Here is a 26455-nt window from a genome sequence, read left to right on the forward strand (position 1 = left end):
ACAATGGAAAACTCTTCTGCGCTATGCTACCTGCAAGAGAGATTACTGGCTCAGCAACGTTGGGAAAATTGGGAAGTACCTACTGAAGCATCTGTAAAGCTGAGGAAGCCCGCCCCTAGTAGACACCCAACACAAACGCACACGGAAGTTCACCCCAGGGGATGTGGAAGACAGCAGCACGTCCTTGGCGGGCCCCATCCTGGAGACTGCAACAGGAGAAAGGACGTCTAGAAACACAGTGGAGCGCCCTTGCGAGTGAGTGTGCCGAAGCCGCACAAAACAGCGCAGAGCCCTTGTGAGTGAAAGTGCCGAAACCGCATAAAACAGCGCGGAGGAATCTCACACAAGAATGAAAGGTAAGAGAAAGCCAGATACCAAGGTGCACACTGTATAAAAGAGGAAAAACTGCGCTAGAGTGGGAGCAGCCATGAGAGGCGTGATTCCCTTGGAGAGAAGGCTGGCGGTACCTGACGGGAGCGAAGAGGACCCAGGGGCTTCTGCCCTGGGGATGACGCCCTGCTCCTGGATCTGGGTGCTGGCTACATGTAGGAATTCATCTTGTGAAAATTCATCTTACTGCACACTTAACGGGATTTTCACTTGCTATATAACTCTAACACTTCCATAAAACATTTACCCCCAAAAAAATCATCCTTTAAAGCAACCAGAAAAACACTATTAAGGCAGCAATATGTTACATTTTTCTATCACTTTTAAACTTTCCAAAGCTCTTCCAATGGGTTCTCTGGTTTCGATCCGCACACCTTTTCTGTGTCATAGGTTGGGTTGAAAAGGGTATCAGGGATTTTAAAAAATATGAAAAACTGGGCTCAGAGAGGCAACATGATGTCCTCAAGGTCACCAGTGAGTTGTCGCATTGCTAAGATTACAGCTTGCCCAGGTGTGAGTTTGTTGGGCGATGTGGAGGGTGGAGGTGGGGAGGAACATAGGGAAATGGTGCTGAAGGGGATAAAGAGCTACAGAAATGGTTAGAACTCAGTTCTATTTCTGACTCAATCCTCTGGATTTTATTCTGAACAGGAAGCTACCTCTGAGCCTCAGGGAAGGAAAAAAAAAGAAAAACTAAAACAACAAAAGGGTCTGAAGATGCTTATTTTCTTGCCTTACGTCAACGGAGTGAGTCAATTGCCCTACCTGCTACGAACGCACAAGGACACCCAGGGGCGGGCCTGGAGACATCCCTGGTTTTAGCACTGGGCTGAGGCAAGCCTTGTGCATCTCTCACGCAGGAGTCAGCTGCCGGCACCCATCTCTTCCCCTCACCTCGAGCATGCACCCTTGGGGTGCTGTGGGGTTTGGCCTCACTGCCTTCTTTACCCCCATAAAGAGAAAAGAAATGCAAAACATATTCTTAGTTAAAAGCTTCGCTTCCCCCAGGGTTGGGAGGGTACTTCTAGGCTTCTATGACTGACAACAGGCTGCCCTGAGCCAGCTTTGGGTTATCTGTGGGCTTGTACCTTTTCCTCAATAGGACAGTTGAATATACACTCAAAATGGGTCTTTGTCACGAATTTGCTACCCACTCCTAGGGTGCCTGCACCGGTATGGTACACACACCCATCGGCAGGTCAGGGACCATGAAAGAAAGTGAAAGTGAAAAGTGACCGGGGTCTCCTGCATTGCAGGCGGATTCTTTCCCAACTGAGCTAAGAGGGAAGCCCCAGGGACCGTGAAAGTAGCAGTTAACTATGGTGGGTGGAGCGGTCTGTGTGTTTAGCACGTGGATTTTCAGAATTCCAGAGTGGAATGATGCCTAGACAAGCCTTGGTCCATGGGCACCTGAGAATGACCTACTTGAGGTCACAAGTAGTACCTGGACCCCCCAAAGCACAGTATTTCCTTGGAGGAAGGAGGCACCCTGCATACAGCTCACCCTCTCCCAAGAGGACGCACAGCCTTCTCCCTAGCTGCCTGTGCACTGGGGGAAAGGAAATACTCACACTTTTCAAGCATTACTGGACACTGGCTTTGAACGGATAATCTTTCTAGGAGACACAGAACGTCACTGTGGCCTACTGATCAGCACAGGTGCTTATGCGGGGGTCAGGTTCTCTCAGAGAGTCTGGCAGTTATTTCCTGTGGCTATTTCCACAGTCTTCTGGAATCCTCCACAGCTGGCAGAATCCCCTTCCTTCCCATCTCTGGTATCCTTTTCAAATAATAAAAATTATACTATGGAACATCCTCACCCTTTAACCAGCTTCCAAGAACACAAAACAAGAACAACAACATTTACCTAGGCTGAAGCACGGTGTAAGGGGCATAAACCACAAGATAAATCCACTAAAACAACCGCTGTCTTGATTGATGGGGATTCTCAAGGGCCGGTTTGTATTGGAAGATATTTCTTCACAAGGTCCGTGAATAGTGCACTGCCCTCTGTACTAAAATGTATCACAGTGGAAACAAATGAACAAACGAAAAGCCCACAGGGTACAGCAGGCAGCCTTGCATCCTCTGACACTCCTGCCACGGACGGGAGACCTCTGGTACCTCCCCTCGAATCTGGACGGGTTCCACCACGCCTTTGATCGCTGAAACGGGGCAGAAGCGATTCACTTAGTTTACGGACTCAGCTCTCAAGAGACCAGTAGCTTCTACTTCTTGTCTCTTGGAAAGTTCCCCTTGGAGCTCTGAGGCCACTTATAAGCAGTCTGACCACACTGCTGGAGAGAACACATGAACAGACCCTGAAGAGGGGAGCTGCCCAGCTGAGCCTGGCTTTCTGACCCTCTCTGCTAAGGCTCCGGATATGCAAGTAAAGCCTTCTTAGAACCTCCAGCCCAGCCCAGCTGCCAGCGGAATACCACTGAGTGGTGGCAAGTAACTTCCTGTGCAACAGAAGAACTGCCCAGCCAATTCTGGTGCAAATTTCCAACTCATAGATCAAGAGCATAATATAATGATTGGTGCTTTAAGGGCCTAAATTTGGGTCACTTTGTTAAACAGCAATAAGTATTCAAACTATTATACACCCTGAGCCCCCAGAGAGAACCCAGGATCTCTATTCCCTGTTCCATTGCTACCCAAGTTATGTTACTGAATGAGGCAGAACTTTAAAAATGTCTTCTCCCTCCCCAAGATCCCAGGCTCTGATCCCAAGATCTGTGGTTAGGGTAAGGTATCATTCCCAAGACTGTGTCCTGATATTTGGCACAGAAATTATCTAGATGACCTAATCTCATTAGAGACGTCCCTTTAGGAGCAGAGAGTTTTCTCTCCTGTTGGCAGAAAGGGAATTTGGAGAGATCTGAAGCATGAGAAGGACTTGCTGCACCTTTGATCCTGTGAAGGTGCAGTGGTCCATGTACCAGGACTGGAGAATAGCCTCTAGGAGCTAAGAGTGACCTCTGGACCAATGGCCAGCAAGGAAAAAGTAACCTCAGTCCTACAACCACAGAGAAGTGAGTTCTGCTAACAACCAGACTGAGCTTGGAAGAGGGTTCTGCTCACAACTTCAGCATCTTAACTTCTGCTTGTGAGACATCAGCTAAAGATCCAGCCACACCAGGCCTAGCCTTCTGACCCATGGGAGCTGCGAGATAATAAATGCCTGTTGCTTTCAGCCTCTTAATGTGTGGTGGTGTGTTACAGAGCAATACACAAGCAATATATTGCGTATATTTGCAAGGAAGTCAAACCAGTCAATCCTAAGGGAAATCAATCCTGAATATTCATTAGAAGGACTGATGCTGAAACTGAAGCTTCAATACTTTGGCCACCTGATGAGAAAAGCTGACACATTAGAAAAGACCCTGATGCTGGGAAAGATTGAAGGCGGGAGGAGAAGGGGATGACAGGATGAGGTGGTTGGATGGCATCAATGACTCAATGGACATGAGTTTGAACAAGCTCTGTGAAGCTGTGAGGGACAGGGAAGCCTGGCATGCTTCAAGTTCATGGGGTTGCAAAGAGTCGGACATGACCGAGTGACTGAATGACAGCTCTGTTTCATTTTACTCTTTAATAAAATGACAGGAGTAGGTTAGATGACCTTTTAGGCTCCCTGACAGCCACAGCATTGTATGCTTTTGTAATTTTAGGCCATTTAGCCTTCCTGAGCTTCAGATTCCCAAGGTAAAGCACAGGTGCAGGCCCAGTCCTGCGCTGGTTTCACTTTACCTGCTAGATCTCAAGATCTCTGTAAACAGAGCTGTCTTATTCACCACTCTACCAGGACCCCTTGCACAATGCCTGGCACTTAGCAGATAGTCACTAAGTATCTGCTGGATGAAGGAACGCATGGATAAATGAATGAAGATTCCGTGTAATTATTAATGCACATATTCTCCAACAAGAACAAAGGGCTATGCCTATGCAGGAGGGCAACAGAAGAAGGGGAATCATTTCATATCCCTGGCTGGTCGTTAATCGCTGTAAGCCTTAGTGTTCTCACCTGTGCCTGGGGAGTCTGATCCTTGTTCTAGCTCTACCCTCTCAAGTTAATATAAGGATCAGATAAGACCACTGCTGTCCTTTGCAAAACAAAATAGTCTATATGTAAGGTATCTGTCTTGTCTTAGTGATAGTTTGCTTTTTAGAGTTAGGAATGCCTCTAAGCCAAATGGGGTAAATTTATTTCCTAATTATGCCAGAGACTGAGTCTCTTCCTGCTGTTATTTCGGCCACTGCTGGTTAGCAGTCCTGCCACCTCTCCGCAGGAGTTGTACCTGCTGGGAGACTGGGCCATTAGCATCTGTTTAAGCAGAAGGTGTTAGAAACTCAGCTCAAAGGAGTCTGGCTGAAGGCTGAGGATCTCTCTTGTCAGGAACTCACAACCTGTAGTGGCACACCAAGTAATCTGGGTCACTGCCTCTCCACCTGGACTAACTCGTCTTCTACGGCTGTGTGCAGAGGAACCCTAACCCTTTAAAACATTCAGAAAGAATGGTTCTGTGACCAGACAAGTTTTAGAAAATATGCACATGATCCCTTCTCTACTGAATTTTTTTTTAAAAAAATTTAACATTTATTAAACTTATTCAACCAACACATTCCTCCCCTTCCCCCATTCCTTCACCACTTTCCAATGTCCTATCGATGCCCTTAAGGGAACTAATTTTTGCATGGTTTCCACCAAGTGCACACATCATGGGATGAGACCATACTTATGGTAGTGAAGAGAGGCTTCTAATCCAAGGTGAGTTTGGTCCCCAGACCAACAATATCAGTATCATCTTGGACCTGGGACCCATCCCAGACCTATGGAATCAGAGACCACTGGGGAAGGGTCCAGCCAGCTGTGTTCAAAAAGCCCTCCTGGTGACGGTGAGGACCACTGCCCTAGCCCACAGATCAGTGGTAAAGCTCATGTCAGCACAGGGAAGAAAAACAAAATCTTCTTACATCCGGGAGAGAGATTCCATTGATTCTCTAGAGAACATTTCCTAAGTGCATTCCTGGATTTTTCCCCAAAGGTTACTCATCATCTAAAAGGTAATATACAAATTCCACAGCTAGGTATTCAGTCCCTCCACAATTTCACTTCAAAACACTGATTTAATCTTATTTAATAACAATTAGGGCAACCACACTAAGATCTAGTATTTGTTTACCATTTGCTATATGCTAAAAAAACAAAGATCATGGCATCTGGTCCCATCACTTCATGAGAAATAGATGGGGAAACAGTGGAAATAGTGTCAGACTTTATTTTTGGGGGCTCCAAAATCACAGCAGATGGTGACTGCAGCCATGAAATTAAAAGACGCTTACTCCTTGGAAGAAAAGTTATGACCAACCTAGATAGCATATTCAAAAGCAGAGACATTTCTTTGCTGACTAAGGTTTGTCCAGTCAAGGCTATGGTTTTTCCGGTGGTCATGTATGGATGTGAGAGTTGGACTGTGAAGAAAGCTGAGCACCGAAGAATCGATGCTTTTGAATTGTGGTGTTAGAGTAGACTCTTGAGAGTCCCTTGGACTGCAAGGAGATCCAACCAGTCCATTCTGAAGGAGAACAGCCCTGGGATTTCTTTGGAAGGAATGATGTTAAAGCTGAAACTCCAGTACTTTGGCCACCTCACGCGAAATGTTTACTCATTGGAAAAGACTCTGATGCTGTGAGGGACTAGGGGCAGGAGGAGAAGGGGACAACAGAGGATAGGATGGCTGGATGGCATCACTGACTCGATGGACGTGAGTCTGAGTGAACTCTGGGAGTTGGTGATGGAAAGGGAGGCCTGGAGTGCTGTGATTCATGGGGTCGCAAAGAGTCAGACACAACTGAGCGACTGAACTGAAGAACACTAGATATCCTAGAGATCCTTCAAGAAAATTAGAAATACCAAGGGAACATTTCATGCAAAGATGGGCTCAATAAAGGACAGAAATGGTATGGACCTAACAGAAGCAGAAGATATTAAGAAGAGGTGGCAAGCATGCACAGAAAAACTGTCCAAAAAAGATCTTCATGATCCAGATAATCACAATGGTGTGATCACTCACCTAGAGCCGGACATCCTGGAATGTGAAGTCAAGTGGGCCTTAGAAAGCATCACTACGAACAAACATAGTGGAGGTGATGGAATTTCAGTTGAGCTGTTTCAAATCCTGAAAGATGATGCTGTGAAAGTGCTGCACTCAATATGCCAGCAAATTTGGAAAACTCAGCAGTGGCCATAGGACTGGAAAAGGTCAGTTTTCATTCCAATCCCAAAGAAAGGCAATGCCAAAGGATGCCCAAACTGTCACATAATTGCACTCATCTCACACGCTAGTAAAGTAGTGCTCAAAATTCTCTAAGTCAGGCTTTAACAGTTCGTGAACTGTGAAATTCCAGATGTTCAAGTTGTTTTTAGGAAAGGCAGACGAACCAGAGGTCAAATTGCCAAAATCCGTTGGATTATCGAAAAAGCGAGAGAGTTCCAGGAAAACACCTATTTCTTCTTTATTGACTATTCCAAAGCCTTTGAATGTGTGGATCACCAGAAACTGTGGAAAATTCTGAAAGAGATGGGAATACCAGACCACCTGACCTGCCTCTTGAGAAATCTGTATGCAGCTCTGGAAACAACAGTTAGAACTGGACATGGAACAACAGACTGGTTCCAAATCAGGAAAGGAGTACATCAAGGCTGAATATTGTCACCATGCTTATTTAACTTATATGCAGAATATATCATGAGAAATGCTGGGCTGGATGAAGCACAAGCTGGAATCAAGACTGCTGGGAGAAATATCAATAACCTCAGATATGCAGATGACCCACCCTTAAGGCAAAAAGTGAAGAAGAACTAAAGAGCTTCTTTATGAAAGTGAAAGAGGAGTGTGAAAAAGTTGGCTTAAAGCTCAACGTTCTGGTCTCATCACTTCATGGCAAATAGATGGGAAACAGTAGAAACAGTGACAGACTTTATTTTCTGGGGCTCCAAAATCACTGCAGATGGTGACTGTAGCCCGGAAATTAATGCTTGCAAAGGTTATGACCAACCTAGACAGCATATTAAAAAGTAGAGACATTACTTTGTCAACAAAGGTCCATCTAATCAAAGCTATGGTTTTTCCAGTAGTCATGTATGAGTGTGACATTTGGACTATAAAGAAAGTTGAATGCCGAAGAACTGATACTTTTGAACTGGGGTGTTGGAGAAGACTCTTGAGAGTTCCTTGGACTGCAAGGAAATCCAACCAGTCCATCCTAAAGGAAATTGGTTCTGAATATTCATTAGAAGGACTGATGCTGAAGCGGAAACTCCAATACTTTGCTCACCTGATGCAAAAACCTGACTCATTTGAAAAGACCCTGATGCTGGGAAAGATTGAGAGTGGGAGGCGAAGGGGATGACAGAGGATGAGATGGTTGGATGGTATCACCGACTCAATGGGCATGAGTTTGAGTAAACTCCTGGAGCTGGTGTTGAACAGGGAGGCCTGGCGTGCTGCAGTCCATGGAGTCGCAAAGAGTCGGACACGACTAAGTGAACTGAACCAAAGAATAAGGCATGTCTATTGAGGCCAGTGGTGGCCGTGACGAGACACCCCGCGTCCAAGGTCAGGGGCGGCCGGGAGGAGACACCCTGCGTCCGAGATCAGGGGCAGCCAGGTGGAGACACCCTGCGCCCGAGGCCAGGGGTGGCAGCTGGGAGGAGCCACCCACACCCGAGGCCAGGGCCGGCAGCCGGGAGGAGCAACACAGGAGTGGTGGCTTGGCAGGCGCAGGAAGGCCTAGAGGAGCTATCCCACATTGAAGGTCAGGAACGGCGGCATTAAGGAGATACCCCTCGTTCAAGGTAAGGAGCAGCGGCTATGCTTTGCTGGAGCAGCCGTGAAGAGATACCCCACGCCCAAGGTAAGAGAAACCCAAGTAAGATGGTAGGTGTTGCAAGAGGGCATCAGAGGGCAGACACAATGAAACCATACTCACAGAAAACTAGTCAATCTAATCACACTAGGACCACGCCCTTGTCTAACTCAATGAAACCAAGCCATGCCTGCGGGACAACCCGAGACAGGCGGGTCATGGTAGAGAGGTCTGACAGAACATGGTCCACTGGAGAAGGGAATGGCAAGCCACTTCAGTATTCTTGCCTTGAGAACCCCATGAACAACATGAAAAGGCAAAATGATAGGATACCAAAAGAGGATCTCCCCAGGTCATTAGCTGCCCAATATGCTACTGGAGATCAGTGGAGAAATAACTCCAGAAAGAATGAAGGGATGGAGCCAAAGCAAAAACAATACCCAGTTGTGCATGTGACTGGTGATAGAAGCAAGATTCAGTGCTGTAAAGAGCAATATTGCATAGGAACCTGGAATGTCAGGTCCATGAATCAAGGCAAATTGGGAGTGGTCAAACAAGAGATGGCAAGGGTGAACGTCAACATTCTAGGAATCAGCGAACTAAAATGGACTGGAATGGGTGACTTTAACTCAGATGACCATTATATCTACTACTGCAGGCAGGAATCCCTCAGAAGAAATGGAGTAGCCATCATGGTCAACAAAAGAGTCTGAAATGCAGTACTTGGATGCAGTCTCAAAAAAGACAGAATGATCTCTGTTCGTCTCCAAGGCAAATCATTCAATATCACAGTTATCCAAGTCTATGCCCCAACCAGTAATGCTGAAGAAGCTGAAGTTGAATGGTTTTATGAAGACCTACAAGGCCTTTTAGAACTAACACCCAAAAAAGATTTCCTTTTCATTATAGGGGACTGGAATGCAAAAGTAGGAAGTCAAGAAACACCTGGAGTAACAGGCAAATTTGGCCTTGGAATGTGGAATGAAGCAGGGCAAAGACTAATAGAGTTTTGCCAAGAAAACGCACTGGTCATAGCAAACACCCTCTTCCAACAACACAAGAGAAGACTCTACACATGGACATCACCAGATGGTCAACAACGAAATCAGATTGATTATATTCTCTTGCAGCCAAAGATGGAGAAGCTGTATACAGTCAACAAAAACAAGACCAGGAGCTGACTGTGGCTCAGATCATGAACTTCTTATTACCAAATTCAGACTTAAATTGAAGAAAGTAGGGAAAACCGCTAGACCATTCAGGTATGACTTAAATCAAACCCCTTATGATTATACAGTGGAAGTGAGAAATAGATTTAAGGGCCTAGATCTGATAGATAGAGTGCCTGATGAACTATGGAATGAGGTTCGTGACATTGTACAGGACACAGGGATCAAGACCATCCCCATGGAAAAGAAATGCAAAAGAGCAAAATGGCTGTCTGGGGAGGCCTTACAAATAGCTGTGAAAAGGAGAGAGGCAAAAAGCAAAGGAGAAAAGGAAAGATACAGGCATCTGAATGCAGAGTTCCAAAGAATAGCAAGAAGAGATAAGAAAGCCTTCTTCAGCGATCAATGCAAAGAAATCGAGGAAAAGAACAGAATGGGAAAGACTAGCGATCTCTTCAAGAAAATTAGAGATACCAAGGGAATATTTCATGCAAAGATGGGCTCAATAAAGGACAGAAATGGTATGGACCTAACAGAAGCAGAAGATATTAAGAAGAGGTGGCAAGAATACACAGAAGAACTGTACAAAAAAGATCTTCACGCCCCAGATAATCATGATGATGTGATCACTAATCTAGAGCCAGACATCCTGGAATGTGAAGTCAAGTGAGCCTTAGAAAGCATCACTACGAACAAAGCTAATGGAGGTGATGGAATTCCAGTGGAGCTATTTCAAACCCTGAAAGATGATGCTGTGAAAGTGCTGCACTCAATATGCCAACAAATTTGGAAAATTCAGCCGTGGCCACAGGACTGGAAAAGGTCAGTTTTCATTCCAATCCCAAAAAAAGGCAACGCCAAAGAATGCTCAATCTACCGCACAATTGCACTCATCTCACATGCTAGTAAAGTAATGCTCAAAATTCTCCAAGCCAGGCTTCAGCAATACATGAACCGTGAACTTCCTGATGTTCAAGCTGGTTTTAGAAAAGGCAGAGGAACCAGAGATCAAATTGCCAACATCCTCTGGATCATGGAAAAAGCAAGAGAGTTCCCGAAAAACATCTATTTCTGCTTTCTTGACTATTCCAAAGCCTTTGACTGTGTGGATCACAATAAACTGTGGAAAATTCTGAAAAAGATGGAAATACCAGACCACCTAACCTGCCTCTTGAGAAATCTGTATGCAGGTCAGGAAGCAACAGTTAGAACTGGACATGGAACAACAGACTGGTTCCAAATAGGAAAAGGAGTACGTCAAGGCTGTATATTTCACCCTGTTTCTTTAACTTATATGCAGAGTACATCATGAGAAATGCTGGGCTGGAAGAAACACAAACTGGACTCAAGATTGCCAGGAGAAATATCAATAACCTCAGATATGCAGATGACACCACCCTTATGGCAGAAAGTGAAGAGGAGCTAAAAAGCCTCTTGATGAAAGTGAAAGAGGAGAGTGAAAAAGTTGTCTTAAAGCTCAACATTCAGAAAATGAAGATCATGGCATCCGGTCCCATCACTTCATGGGAAATAGATGGGGAAACAGTGGAAACAGTGTCAGACTGTATTTTTGGGGCTCCAAAATTACCGCAGATGGTGACTGCAGCCATGAAATTAAAAGACGCTTACTCCTTGGGAGAAAAGTTATGACCAACCTAGATAGCATATTCAAAAGCAGGGACATCACTTTGCCGACTAAGGTCCGTCTAGTCAAGGCTATGGTTTTTCCTGTGGTCATGTATGGATGTGAGAGTTGGACTGTGAAGAAGGCTGAGCACCGAAGAATTGATGCTTTTGAACTGTGGTGTTGGAGAAGACTCTTGAGAGTCCCTTGGACTGCAAGGAGATCCAAACAGTCCATTCTGAAGGAGATCAACCCTGGGATTTCTTTGGAGGGAATGATGCCAAAGCTGAAACTCCAGTACTTTGGCCACCTCATGAGAAGAGTTGACTCATTGGAAAAGACTCTGATGCTGGGAGGGATTGGGGGCAGTAGGAGAAGGGGACGACAGAGGATGGAAGCCTGGACGGCATCATGGACTGGATGGACATGTGTCTGAGTGAACTCCGGGAGATGGTGATGGACAGGGAGGCCTGGCATGCTGCAATTCATGGGGTCACAAAGAGTTGGACACAACTGAGCGACTGAACTGAACTGACTGATCTTGGTGATCCTCACAATAACTGGGGAGAAAGTACTGTTCTTTTCTTCATTTTACTGATGAGGACACTTCGGGCCAGAAGCTCTGAGCTCACAACTCACTATGATTCTATACCAGACTGGCTGCTTCCAGATCCCATATACTCAATCTTGAGTTATGTGCTTTCTCTGATTTATTTCCCATGTCTGGGTGAAATCAGTGTCACATTCAATTCTTCATAAGTACATGTTGTTGTCTTAAACAACCATCTTTCCACCCCAAGTTCAAAGCATCATCATCCTTTAACTTCCATCTCAAATGGTCCCTCACTTCAGGTCAGCAAACGCTGTGTCATTACTTGCCACCTTACCTGTCACTGGGGGGACACACTGGTGAACAAGAAAAGTGGAGTCCCTGCCATCCTTCCCTGGTGGCGCAGGGGATAAGAACCCGCCTGCCATTGCAGGAGACACAGGTTCGATCCCTTGTCTGGGAAGATCCTACATGCCTTGAGGCAACTAAGCCCGTGCAGGTCAACGACTGATCCTGTGCTCCAGAGCCCAGGAGCTGAAACTACTGAAGCCCGTGAGCCCTACAGCCTCTGCTCCACAGCAAGAGAAGCCTGGACACCGCAAAGAAGAGTAGCCCCTGCTCACCGCAACTAGAAAGAAACCCATGCAACGGTGGAGACCCAGGCCAGCCAAAGATAAATACATAAAGAAAATTAAATTAAAAAAATAAAGAATCCCCGCCCTCGCAGAGGTTGTGCTCAAGCAGGGGAAGTCTGGAATTAAACAGACACCTGCAAATGTGCCAAGTGGTAGAGAAACATTGCAGGCAGCATGCAGCAAGGGCGTACTGTTGACAGTGCAACTCTGTCCAGAGTGTCAGGACGAGCACCGCTGAGGGGTGGAGGTCTGATCTGAAATTTAAAGGAGGAGCAGAATAACCTGGGCTAAGAGAAAAGGGGATTCTTAGAGTCTTCCTGACAGGAACACACCTCTCTCCCTTCTTTCCTTTACTGCTATTCAAATTCTGTGTTTACACAAGGGGAAGCATAACAGAATCTATTTTTATAGGATTTTGTGTGGATTCATGAGTAAATTATGTTAGGCATTTAAAGCTGTGCCTGGTACATAATAAACAGTGGTTCCATGTTAACTATTATTATCATTATTTATTGTAATAGGGATGAGTTAGGAGGGATAAGAGCTCCCCTCTCGGGATAAGCTCCTGTAATTGACCTGCCTGTAACTGACTTGGCACACGACTGACACTCTCTTCCTTCCGGTCAGCCTAGGGTTGATATTCCAGGCACACTGAATGCTCATGGCAGGTCAGTTACGCACCTAGAAAACCCACATGCTTCTGGTTCCTCCAAGGAACAAGCACTCTCACTGAGAATCGGTTCTGTTTATTCCCAAGCTTGCTTATGCCAGTTATATTTGCTACTATGAGATCATGGAATTAAAAGTCAAATAAATCAATGAAATGTGAGCTGTCTTTTTCTGTGGGAACGCATTTGGATTCTGTGGGAAAATTCTATAAAGACCAGTTGATGAGTGAACTGCCGTCAATTTCAATAAAGGAGAAGTACCTGAAAAAGATTGGGAGGGCTCATAAAAATCTACAAACATTGAGATTGCTTCTTAAGAGTCTTAAAACTACTGCTTCACTTTGAATAAACCAAAGTCGGAAATATTATACAAATGCTGGTGTGGTTTATGCAAGAAAGCCAGGAAAACGTCAAATGGAGTATACAAACTCCCTCAGAAAAGATTCTGGCACTATTTCAAAAGACAAGCCAAGAAATATATGTATATCTTCAGTTAAAATAATTTATATTTATATATGTGCAGCATTATAGGAGTCCTTATTTTAACCTAACTTTCTATTAACTGAGAAATTATTAGTTTCTAAATTTGTCTGCTAAGGAGGCTTGTGCTTGACTTCTTACTATGTGCAAAAAGTGGCATATATGTTCTTTTATTGATTTTCTGCCAGTAAGTATTATTTTTATCTTTACCATATCAACAGGAAAAATGAAGCTCGGTCACCTTAATGCTGTACCAAAGTTCCACCGGCAGTAAGTGGCAGTCCACACTTGGCCTGTCAGATTGCACTAAGTCTTACGTATCTGAAATTCCACTGCCTCTCTACTACATTATTACATTTTGTTGGGCTCATGGCTTATTTTCTCTAATGGAAAGATCTGTTTCTTAGAAGCAGAAGTGGTGTCTTCATCAAAAATCTAGCATCTACTATGACTGTGCTTTTGATTATATTAACATCGTATCTGTGTATTTCTTTATGAAGAGTTTTCACATATATCATAAAAATTGACTGAGACATCAACTCCACAGGGCAGCTTTTCTTATCATCTTGATCATACAGATGAGGAAACATAGGGCTCAGGTAGGTTCAGAGATTTTCTGAAGTCACATAATCTAATAACTGGGAGAGCAGGGACTGTCAGTCTAATAAACTGCCACTGACTTCAGCTCAATAAAAGACAAGAAGTCACATCTCTCTGCCCCCCGGCAGGAGTCTATGAGATTAAATCCAGAGGCAAGTAAGTATAGGTTCAGAGAGAAGAAGCAAAATCAGCGTGGATACTGAGGGTCCTATAACAGAGAGAACGATTATCTTGGTAGCTGGAATCTTTCCATGGACACCAATTAAACACCGCATGGAGGAGGAAGTTCGTTAAAAGCTGACATGGGCTCAGAAGCTATGGCCCCGGGACTGAAGCCTGAGGTGGATGCCCCCAAGAGATGTTCATCTCAACAATGTGTAATTACATTGTACTTGGCGAGAGCCTGGACTGCTGGGTCAAGGCCACGTGAATCTGAGAAGTAAAAATAAACCAAGGACCAGGAGTCATTGTAAAATGCCAATAATTATATTGCCTGCCCTCAAGTTCAAGTTCGTGAATCTCCTCTGTCTTAGTGTACTGTAACCTCTACAAAAATCAGGACACCCTGTCCTGATCGCACTGCCCTAGTCAGTACTAGAAATTTCTCTCCATCTGACGGAAGTTAACAAACTCTGGCAAGTATTTATTTTTGCCTGCCCGCCCCCCTTTTTTTTTTCTCTCATTAGGGTGCATTTCCCAAAGTAAGGGACTTAACAGAGACTTGCAGAATTTGGATACAAGTCAATTAAAGACAACCTTCATTTGCAGTTGCCATTTTCCTGCCTGGACTGTCACGGTCTGAGGGCCTGAATTTTCATCATGCTCTGTTCACACATTCCCGGAATGATCTTGGACAAGTCACTTCACTCCCTTTGGCCTTAGTGACTTTCTTATGAATGATGAAGACAATGTAACCACATACAACGTAACGTGTGAAAAATCTGTAGATGTATTCATATGGCGGGCTTGTGTGCTACGTCGCTTCAGTCATGTTCAACTCTTTGTGACCCCGTGGACTGTAGCCCGCCAGGCTCCTCTGCCCATGCGATTCTCCAGACAAGAATACTGGAGTGGGTTGCTGTTTCCTCCTCCAGGGAATCTTCCCCACCCAGGGATTGAACCTGTGTCTCTTGGATTGGCAGGTGGATTCTTTATCATTAGTGCCACCTGGGAAGCCCATTCATATGGCAGTGGGATACAACTGCAAAATACTGTGTCGACATGTTTTTGGGACCCTGTTCCATGTAAAAAATAGTTTGTGTATTCATTGAGCACAGTTTTTTGAATAGCTCCTGTGTGTCAATTACTGTGCTAGGAAGGTATGCTGCTGCTGCTGCTGCTAAGTCACATCAGTCGTGTCCGCCTCTCTGCAACCCCATAGACAGCAGCCCACCAGGCTCCTCCATCCCTGGGATTCTCCAGGTAAGAACACTGGAGTGGGTTGCCATTTCCTTTTCAAAAGTATGCTGCTGAAGTGATTAACAGCCTGGGTCCAGATGCATACGTGGAGCTGCCAGCCTTAGAGGAGAGACAGGTGTTAATAAAAGGATAAAAAAAGGTATAGTGGTAAAGTGAGTTTGGGGCTTCATTTGGGATATCTGACTGCTAAGGAAGCATCTAAAGTAAGCCCCAACACAGCCTTTCAATGCAAAGAACACAGGCTTTTGAGCTGAGACCTGCAGGGTGCATAGCTACTACTGCAGGTCAGGAAGGAAGAAGGCACCTTCCAGGCAGAGGGAACCGCCTGTGTGAAGCCTCTGAGGTGGGAGAGGGTGCACAGCCAGGGCTTAGCTGAGTGAGCCAAGAAGGAGTGTGAAACACGGAGCAAGAGGCCGGCAGGGCCAGACCACGGCACACTTGCAGGTCATCTTCAGAGTCTGCTCGTAAGAGCAGGGATTGGTCACCACAGGTTCTAAGCAGGGATGTGGCAAGATCAAATTTTCCTGAGTAACAATTCTGACTTCCTCCTGGAATAAAGACTGGACAGTGATCTGAGTAGATCTGGGGAGGCTCCGCCAAAAGGCTATTGTCATTTGAGGCAAAAGAAGATCTTGGTTTGAACTGTAGGCTTCTCATGAGACATGACCAATTAGGCTCATCAGAAGGCAGTACGGCTCACAGATTCAATTACTGTTCTTCTGTCAATATTTTGGCGTTGAACAGTTACTCTCTCATTCCGTGGGAGTGGCATTTCTCCTAGGAGTTACGAAGGGCCTCAGAGAGCACCAGCTGTTTTCAAACTGTTTTAGCAAAAATAAAAAATCACCTTATTTTCCCAAATGAGTTTTAATGAGAATTCCCATAAAGAAAATGGGTAAAGAGCTGTTCTGGGTAAAGGTGAGGTGTAAAGTGTTCTTTATTCAGGCTCTCCCCATCCCTGCAAGGCTGGTCTTTTTTTTGCACTCAATGTTCTCAGCCTGGAATATATACTGGACTTACAGGCTCACACAGGGCCCGGGCCAGGATACGAACTCAGGTCTTCTGGTTCAAACAAGTGTCTTTTTCAAAAGCACATCCTGAGGCTAGATAAGGATGCTAAGAAGACAAGGACCCCGTCGCAATGACCTTTAAGTGCCCCCCAGTGTCTGGCATAAGGCAGGAGATCGGGGAGTCGGTAAACGCTTACGGAGTTGCATAGAAACCAGCAGAATTCATTGCTCAAGTTGAGTTTATGCTTTTCTTTTTTCTCTCCCTCCCTCTTTTTTTCCTCCCTCCCCCTCTCTTTTCCGTTCTCCCTCCCTCCCTGCCTCCTTCCCTCCTCTGGAATGAGAGGCGTTTTCCACCACACCACAGTTAGCAGTGCAGCCAGGGCATCATCTCGTCTCAGGAGCAGACAGAGCAGCATAGACGTTATACGAAAGGGCTCTGTCTGGGTTTGGATCCTGCCTCTTACTTGGTATGTAAACTTCATAGAGATTATGAAGCAGGTCAGTTAACATCTCTATGTCTTAACATTCTCCACTCATACAATGGGATGACTCGACACTGCGAGTGAGCTGTCCTGATGATTAAATGAGGTGGAAGCGTGCAGGACAGCGGAAATGCCTGAAAGTGGTCAGAGTGAAAGTCGCTCAGCCGTGTCTGGCTCTTTGCGACCCCACGGACTGTACAGTCCACGGAATTCTCCAGGGCAGAAAACTGGAGTGGGTGCCCTTTCCCTTCTCCACGGGATCTTCCCAACCCAGGGATCAAACCCAGGTCTCCCACATAGCAGGTGGATTCGTTACCAGCTGAGCCACAAGGCAAGCCCAGGAATACTGAAGTGGGTAGCCTATCCCTTCTCCAGGGGAATCTTCGCGACCCAGGAATTGAATTGGAGTCTCCTGCATTGCAGGTGGGTTCGTTACCAAGTGAGCTATCAGGGAAGCCCCCTGAAAGTATTGCCTTCAACCTAAACTCAGTCCCATTCTCTTCCTGATGAATTTAATTTCAAGTTCACCCCGCTTGTGGAGCCCCCTCTCACAGAGTACTCAGATTTTACAAAGTGCTGCTAGACACACCATCTCAGGTGAGCCAGATAAAGCCCTCAGAAGCAGCAGGAGGAAATGATTACGTCTGTTTTACAGAGGAGAAAACCAAGGTTCAAAAAGTCTAGCTACAGTAGTGACCAAACTCAAAGCCCACTTCCCAGTCTGTTCCCCCTTTTAACTGCACAACATAAGGGTCTCCTGGTAGCGAGACAATCCACAGGGACCTCCGCGTGGGTCCTGCCTTTCTTAGACATGCCCAGCTGCAGTACTGTGGTCTGACTGTAGGCGAGGTCCTGCACAGGCGGAAAGAAATTCACACACTGTCCCTGGGGCCCACCATATCACCTAATACACGCTGGGAACCCTACAGGTATTTGGTGAGGTGCCGAATTCCTTGGTGGCAGGTGTGGTCTGGAATTAGTCCTGTGGCCCTCAACTGGATTGGCAGTGATCCTGAGAGAGGGGCGTCTTGCTTATCTTAGAGCTCACCCAGGCTGAGTTCTCTGGAAACACTGGCTGCATTGACCTGCCCTGAACCTGACCTCCTCTCTCTACTTAGAGATGGGTCTGCCCAGTCTGCCTGGCCTCCAGAGCTGGTTCAGGGTTCCAGGACTGGGGCCATTTCCTGAATCTCTGTTCCTGATCTACCACCACCCTCATGACCTTGATAACCAACCCTGCCTGTAACACCATCATGCATTCACACCCAAGTGCCCCGAGCAGGCAGAGCCGTCTCTCCTGCTTCTGCTCACTGCCTGGAGCCTGCACCAGCCTCCTGACCACCAGCCCCACCCATGGGGTCAGCAAGGCCATTCCAATCCTGCCACTTATCTGCCCTGTGACCTCGGACAAGCCAATTCCATCTCTGCCTCATCAGTTTCCTCATCTATAAAACAAATCCAATTGCATCAGCTTCATAGAGATTGTGTGAGGATTAGATGAAAGAAATATATATGCCATCATTATCATCAACACTCAGACTCACTGGCTGCTACTGTGGGCTAAGCAATTTATATGCAAAAGTCAGTGCCTGGTAAAAACAGGCCACCTGATACGAACAGCCAACTCATTGGAAAAGACCCTGATGCTGGGAAAGATTGAGGGCAGAAGGAAAAGGGGCTGACAGAGGACAAGATGGTTGGATGACATCACTGACTCAAAGGACATGAATTTGAGCAAACTCCGGGAGACAGTGAAGGACAAGGAAGCCTGGTGTGCTGCAGTCCATGGGGTTGCAAAGAGTCAGACAGAACTTAGTGCCTGAACAACATGTATTAAATTTTTTCCATGTGTTAGGCCCTGTTCTAAACATTTTATGTGGGTTCAAGCATTTAATCCTCAAGACAGCCCTATGTATTGCACTGTTATTCGCTTCATTTTGGAGATGAGAAAACTGAAGCTCAAAGGTGGTGCTAACTCCCCCAGGGTTACAAACTGAGAAGGGGATAAAGCTGGGATGCGAACCCAGGCAATCTGACACTAGTTTTTAGTGAGCTGTACTGCTTGTTATAATAGATGTTCAATAGGTGTCTGTTATTGTTTTGTGGTTTTTATTATTATTATCATTCATCTTATTTGCCCTATATACAGAAGAGCCACCCCTAGCTCCAACTGTACTCCATTTACCCTGTGGTACTTAATCTCCAAAAAGGATTCCCTCTGCACCCCCACCCCCACCCCACATCTCCCAATAGTCACACACTTGAATCTCCGCTGGGCTTTTGGCCGAGAGAATATGGTAGAAGGGATATTCTCTGACTTCAAAAGCTAAGCTGCAAGAAGACTTAAAATTTCCTTTTAGTCTCAGGAGACTGCCACATTTCAAGAAGCCCAGGCCGCGTGAAGCAGGCACGGTTTGGGGGGGGGGGTGCAGTATCCCCAGCCACCTCTGGGAGTGAGCCATCATGGACGTCCAGTCCAGTCAAGCCCCCTGGTGACCCCAGCCCCAGCCAATCTGAGGGAGCCCCGGCTGCACCCAGTCAGTCTACAGAATCCTGAGAGTTTATAGCAAGTGTTGCTTTGAACCAAGAAGTCTTGAGTGACTTGTTTGGCAGCAGTTGATAACCAGGATACTCCTGGCAACAATTGATAACCAAAATCCTTCCAGTCCAGTATCAAGGTTCCAACATGCCTTGAAACCAAGCTCCAGTTATCTAGATTTGACTTCCCACTAAGTTTTCAAGGTAAACACCTCTTTGAAGAACAATAAAATAACCTTCATTGCCCTTGGGTGTGTTATTACACTGTATGTGCCTCGGTTCCCTTATCTGTAGAACAGAAACGGTAAGAGGAGCTAGTTCACAACATTGCAGTGAGGGGAACGGGAGCTAATTCACAGGAGACGCTCAGAACCGCGCCTGGCCGTTAGAATCCATCTACAGGTATCCCCTGCTTTTCGAAAGTTTGCTTTATGCCACTGCACTTTTTATTAATAATAAAGACCTACAAAATACCTAACCAAAAGAAACCCCAAGATTTTAGCTTTCTTGAAAAAAGGTAACTGCGTCCTTGCTTTATGCCATTTGAGCTTATGAAAGGTTTCATGGAAACACTCTACTTTCAGATAGAGGGGGGAACCTGTACTGAGTGACACCTCTCTATTAACTGAGACAGGCTTTTTGAATTTTAAAATCGTAATCCTCATACTTACCTGAAGGCTAGTGGAACTACCCATTGTTCCAAATGAGCTGCAGGGAGTTGCTTATAGAGCCTCGTGGCTATAAAGGGGGTCAGGGTCTGGGCCCAGTCTATGCTCTTTCCCTCTCCCCACTCCACCCCCACCTCAACACCGTCACCCGCCCTTCCTGACACAAGGGAGAGCATCAGCTTGTGGACTCAGCGCCCATGGAGCCCAGGACACCGACAACTCACAGCAGAGCAAGTGCCTCATTAGCCAATTCCAGCTTGATCGGCTCAGGTGGCCCAGGGTCCCCAGTGTCAGCACCTCTGCCTGACACAGCTGCATGGTGGGGAGGCGCCCTGCCTGCTCATGAAAGCCTCCGGTTCACATGGCAGGAAGCAAGGAGGCCCAGCTCTCCTAGGAGGGCGTCGGACGAGTCAGCACAGTGCACACGTGTGTGGCCCTGCTCTCCAGTCTCCAGAGACCAAAATGCACCATGTGAACAGAACTGAGCGACTTGCCAACATAGAACCCAGAGGTCCTCTCCAGATGTGTGCAGGAGGGAGGTTCTGGTTCAGGAGGAGATATGGCAACACGGAGAGTTCTTTCTTTGCAGGTCCAACTGGTGGGAGGACACGTCTAGCTGTCTATGCCTGTGGTCTTGCAGAGAAGAGCACGCTATACATATGGACATCCACACTCAGAGCAGAGAAGCGACCTGCTCAAGGTCACAGAGCTTGCCGAGGGTAGGGTGTGCTCTCACGCAGGCCCCCGATTCTGCCCCGCTTCCCTCCCCTCTAAGGCCTGCCCAGTCCTCTCTCCTCTGGACGCTCCCCACCGACCCGAGCCTTCCCTGGACCCCAGTGCCTGCCGTGCCCTGGACACTCTGCCCGCCTTTGATCATGTGTCTTGCCCACATCTTGGGGCTTTTGGACTTACCACTTCATCCTCTAGACTGGAAACCAGCAAAACTGACACCTCCTACATTTGCTTAAAGTCTGATAACGTTAAATGTTACTCTTTTGCCCCGAGGTGCAGCCAGTGTGGTCCACCTGGGGACGCACCATTCCATCATTTAGGGACCTGGTCAAAAGCCACGTCTTGCAGGGTCTAGGCTCAGTTATATCACCCCAAATCCATACATTCAAGTCCTCACCCCAGTATCTCTGAATGCGATTCTGGAGATAAGATTGTTAAAGAGGTAATTAAGTTTAAATGAAGTCACTGAGATGAGCCGTAAGCCAACAGGTCCGGTGTCCTGATAAGAAAGGAGGGTTAGGACACAGACACTCAGAGACAGAAAACCCCGTGGAGACAGAGGGCAAAGATGCCAACTACGAGCTAAGGAGAGAAGCCTTGGGAGGAGCCACCCGCGCCCATCTCAGGCTTCTAGCCACCAGAACTGGGAGAAAGAGCATTTCTGTTGTTTAAACCACTCTGTCCATTAGTGGCATGTTGCTAGGTGTTCCTAGCAAGTTAATACCTGTGGGGAGCACTTCCTGAGTGCCAACAGAACCCCCTCCTCACTCCCCCACTAAGAGAGCTCTTTCATGACACTGTTACGTTTCTGAGTCTTCCCCAGTGCCTGAGGCAGCTCACAGATGCCGGGTGGATCTAAACAGAATCCACGCCACACCTTCACTCATGGTGGCAGTTCGGGGCTCTGTGGCAGATAACAAGGGGCCCCTTTCCTAGTCCCTCCTTTTGCAGCATTTCATCAAGTAAGCCACTGCTGGCTGAAATCCCATTTGTTTCACAAAATCAGGATCGCAAGCTAGATGCAGAGCAAAGGGGTCTAAGTTGGGGGGCATGGGGAGGGCAGAGATGAGCCCGGACGGGAGTACAAGGAAACTGGGATCCAAAGAGTCGGCCGCGACTGAGCGTGCACGCACGCTCACTGGCGCAGAATCTGCTAAGTGAAGGTGACCGAGCCCCAGGCTTTTACAGGGGGGATCGTGGATCAAAGCTGAGCGTGGAACCCCCAGATATGAAACGGATGAGAGCATCGTCGCTCTGGCAGGAGCAGGGTGGAGGGACCCCCAAGCCTGCCTTCTTGCTCTCCCGTGACGCCTGCATGAAAACCCTGGAGACACCAATACAGAAAAACCCCTGATGTAGCTCATAAGTGCCCTGGGAGAGCGGAGTCTAAGAGACTTGGATTTGAATTCTGAATTTGAATCTTCCCAAGAGAGTAGATACACCCTAGGTGCTGGGAGGGCATGAGCCCTGTGAGTCTTGCTCACCCCCATCTTCTCCATCATCCACCAGAACACCTGGTCCGTGGAGAGCAGGGCTGGGGAGGTGCTGAGGCCAGCAAGACAGGTGGGCATTTGAGGAGGCACTCCCTCCCACTGAGGACCCTGCCCCTGCCTGACTGGCGACGGGGTGCTCCCTTAAAGTTCTCGGGGTAGGCGCCTCCTTTGCTTCACTCTACTCCAGGCCCTGATCAAAGCCCCTCAATCAGTAAGTTGTTTGATTCATTCACTAACCTGGTTTCTTCACTACTAAGATGAGGATGCTAAAAACGGCTTTGCCAAGTAATTTTAAAGTTAGATAATACATTTAAGCAACCAGAATAATGTCACATAGCAGTCAGTACTATTGCTAATTTCCTTCCTCAGTGAGACGGATCAGACAACACATATGCTGAACGTTCAGGGCATTTTCTGGAAACGGTCAGAAACCCAGGGCCTCCAGAGCCAGTAGGGAGAAGCCTGAGAAACCGCGGTTCTGGACCCTGCAAGGCAAGAGCACCCTCTACATTGCGCCCGCCTCTTTTCCAGCTCTGAGCCTGCAGGGGCGGTGGGTGGGCCAGCACTCACCTCTCTCTGGGCAGCTGGTGGTTGGGGTTGTGGCGGCAGCGGACACTGAGGCCGAAGAGCTTGCGGGCGGTGCGCTGGATCTTCTGCCTCTGGGCCTCCGTGGCGCTCTGCAGGAGCTTGTAGCGGTTCTGCAGGTCCCAGTCGTTGCCCCAGTGCTGGTGGATGTTCCCAATGGTCAGGAAGTGGTTGCTAGGGAGACGCTTCATGAACGATTTAAATTCATCTAGCAAGAGACAAAGGCCAAGGAGACGGGCTGAGCATGACATTCCCCATCGGAGGCTGCCTTAAATGCTCAGCCCTACCCACCAGTAAACAGGTCCACACTAAAGCCACTCCTCGGCGCACTCTAAACATGGCACCAGCCTGCTCTCCTCCTGGCAGGTAGTGAAGAGGCCACTGCACTTTCAACGATGTGTCTTTTACCAGTACTTCGCTGCATCCCGTATCCTTACTTCAGACAAGGCTGCCCAAACTTCTATTATTTGAATGCCAGCTTTAACGGTATTCACATATCACTTGTACTTATATCTTACTTAATATTTTCTTTGAAGTAATTAAACCACATTTTTACCCAGTTGACAAAGGAAATCACTATAACATGCATTTGGTAGGATGGGAGCTATAGAAATAGGCTGTAAAAATAAATAGGATGAAAACGATATGAACAAATTCCAGCCAAACACTGTGGCCTGCTGGATGACTGAAACCCATGCCTGGCCTCAATTTGAAATTTAGGGAAGTAGCAAGTGATAGTGTGGAAGGATATCAGCAGCAACCGAAACATTCTGTGATGTAACCTGGGACGGGGAACTGACACGGATTCCTGCCCCTCTGAGTCCCGCTCTCACTGGAAGCTGTATGTGTGGACGGCCTCTCCTCAAGTCACAGTTTGGGAAACTCCAGCTTAAGAGATGGGGACACACTCTTCGGTCTCCTGGACTCCTGCCTCAGTTTGGGATGCTCAGTGTGTCAGCATGAGCCACAGGTGACACCGCCTTAGGAATGATCTGGGTCAGATTTCTTGTTCTACATTTAGAAACACTGAAGCCTCCAGTGGGAAAATGATTTTCTGAAGGCAGAATAGTCCAGGGGTAACAAGAGGAAGGATTAAAACATGAGCTGTTGTTTTCTGATCTAATACTTACCCTCACCCACCCCCCAGTATTGGGAATCTTAATGAATTAAGGGGTTAACTATTTTGCAGGAAAAAAGCCTAACTAGTCAGAATATCTATCTATCAATCATATCTATCTATATCTGAACCTTAATACTTTCACTTTATGTTATAAGCCCTACACAAAGAACTTTCCTGGCGGTCTAGTGGTTAGGACTCCATGCTTTAACACAGGGGACATGAGTTCGCTTACTGGTAGGGTTACTAAGATCCCACCTGCTACATAGTCAAAAAAAGAAAAAAAACCCAACCTACAAGGAAATTTCAGGTATATTAGGCATTCATTTAAGAAAAAGCCTTCAGAGCTTTCAGTAAGCACGAAGCTCAGTCTTCAACACTTAACACACATGACTGATTTTTATAGCAAACGTATGAGATGGACGCTTTAGTGCCCTTCTTCTACAGAAACTGGGACACAGAGGAGTTAATTAACTTGCCAAGGTCACACAGCCAGTAAATGGTAGAATCAGAACTCTGGATGGCTGCAAATCATGTATTCTTACTTAGCATATTTACTTACTCTCAACACATGAACAGGACCGGAGAATTGGGAGCCAAAACCAGGTCTTTTTAATAAATTTTATATTAAGGTTCTAAAACCAGGAGTCTGTGACTCCTAGAAGACCTCAGCACCTCATTACAGACAGTCAGACATGCAGGAGTTCAAGCTGATTCTTAAACTGACGGCTGCGTAACCATGATTGTTATACAATTGCTATTCAACGCCTCAGTTTTCCCATCTGTCAATAATAGCATCTAATCCAAATCTTCAGAGAGTGGCATAGGACAGCATCTGCCTTGTTCTCAAAATCCAGAAAGTGCTGAGTGGATGGTTGTGTAAGACGGGAAGGATGACTGCACCGATAAATGTATTCAGCGAGCCGGCTGGAGACAGGGGACTGGCCCTGATGACTTTGGTGCTTTGACCAGTCCAGCTCTCCCCTCAGTGCAGCTTATTTTGTAAAGGGCTCTGTTGACCTTGGGGATAACAGTCCTTTCAACGAACCAGAATTTGGGTCAGATAGGAACATCTAAACAAGCATGGTTACCGGGGGAGAAGAGGCGTGGCAATAAACTGGGAGACTGGGACTCACATAACCACACAAGTTTATAAAATGGACAGCTAAGAAGACCCTGCTAAATACAAACGGCACAGAGAGCCCTGCTCAGTCCTCTGTAATGATGGGAAAAGAGTCTGAAAAAGAGAGGACATATGTACATGCATAACTGATTCACTTTGTATACCTGAAATTAATGCAACATTGTAAATCAACTATACTTCAATAAAAACATTTTTTTTTTAGTGAAAATGATTTAATTTCTTGACTAAAACTCCCAATAAAGGAGGCGTTGCTATTTAGTTGTTACGTCGACCCCAGGGACTAGATCCCTCTAGGCTTCTCTGTCTGTGGCATTTTCCAGGCAAGTATGCTGGAATGGGTAGCCATTTCCTCTTCCAGGCAATTTTCCTGACCCAGGGATCGAACCTGAGTCTCCTGCATTGGCAGGATGATTCTGTACCACTGAGCCAGCAGGGAAGCCCAAAGGAGGCACAGACCCCTATTTATGTGTATAAACTAGGTCCTATTTGACCACTAACACTCCAGCCATGAAGGAATCAATGGCTTTGACCTTTGACCAGGTTTTAATCCCTCCAAATGACCTGGTCCTGAGTCATTAAGGTTATGGGTTGCAAGGGAAAGGAGGAAAATGCACGGGTACAAGCCATATACACGTGCAGATGGATGGGTCTGTCTTCATAGGCACAAACATTTCAAAATGGGTACGTGCAGGATATCTGGGGGAAAATGTGCTTTTGCGGAGACAGACTGTGTCTGCAGCGTCTCCGCTTTCTGCATTTCCTCCCCCCGCCTACCCGCCCATCCCGACTACGCGGCTTCTCTTCCTTGGGAGAAAGGGTCCTATGCTAGGCATCCCTGCTACATGTGCACACAGCCGACACCCACCTCTGCTGTTTAGCAATCAGTAGAATCTCTTTGCAAAAGCATTTTATCAAATGCTTCTTCTTTTTTTTTATTTATTTTTTTTGAGGCCAAATACTCTTCATAACATATTTCCTTCATGAAGCTCTCCTCTTTCAGAGATTCCCGGGATTTTAAATGGACAAATGGGTGCATTGCAGCTCCACTGGGTGACCCCGTAAGAACAGATGCTTTCTATGCTGCCAGAGCTGGAGCGGGGCTTGGAGTTCATGGAAACCAATGGTTTTCAAACCCAGTGCTCTACGGCTCAGCTTTTATCTGTGGTACACAGTGGCTCCAAGGTATGATTTTGTTTGATCAAAGGGTTTCTTGGAAAAAGATTTAAATAAATCCAAATATTAAAACAAAAACATGTCCTCTCATTTATCAGATGAGTGA

At 46.5% G+C, this 26455-nt stretch overlaps 1 protein-coding gene across 1 annotated transcript in view; it reads right to left on the reverse strand.

The window, feature by feature from the left end:
- Positions 1-26455, reverse strand: part of BRINP1 (BMP/retinoic acid inducible neural specific 1) — a 147071-nt gene that overhangs the window by 9068 nt on the left and 111548 nt on the right. The window contains exon 6 of the mRNA XM_052645262.1: positions 22901-23123. Within this exon, the coding sequence (XP_052501222.1) occupies positions 22901-23123 (223 nt within the window). The remainder of the gene's footprint in view (positions 1-22900; positions 23124-26455) is intronic.

The sequence above is a fragment of the Budorcas taxicolor genome, chromosome 8 (assembly GCF_023091745.1).
Source record: "Budorcas taxicolor isolate Tak-1 chromosome 8, Takin1.1, whole genome shotgun sequence".
In the NCBI taxonomy this organism is placed as follows: Eukaryota; Metazoa; Chordata; class Mammalia; order Artiodactyla; family Bovidae; genus Budorcas; species Budorcas taxicolor.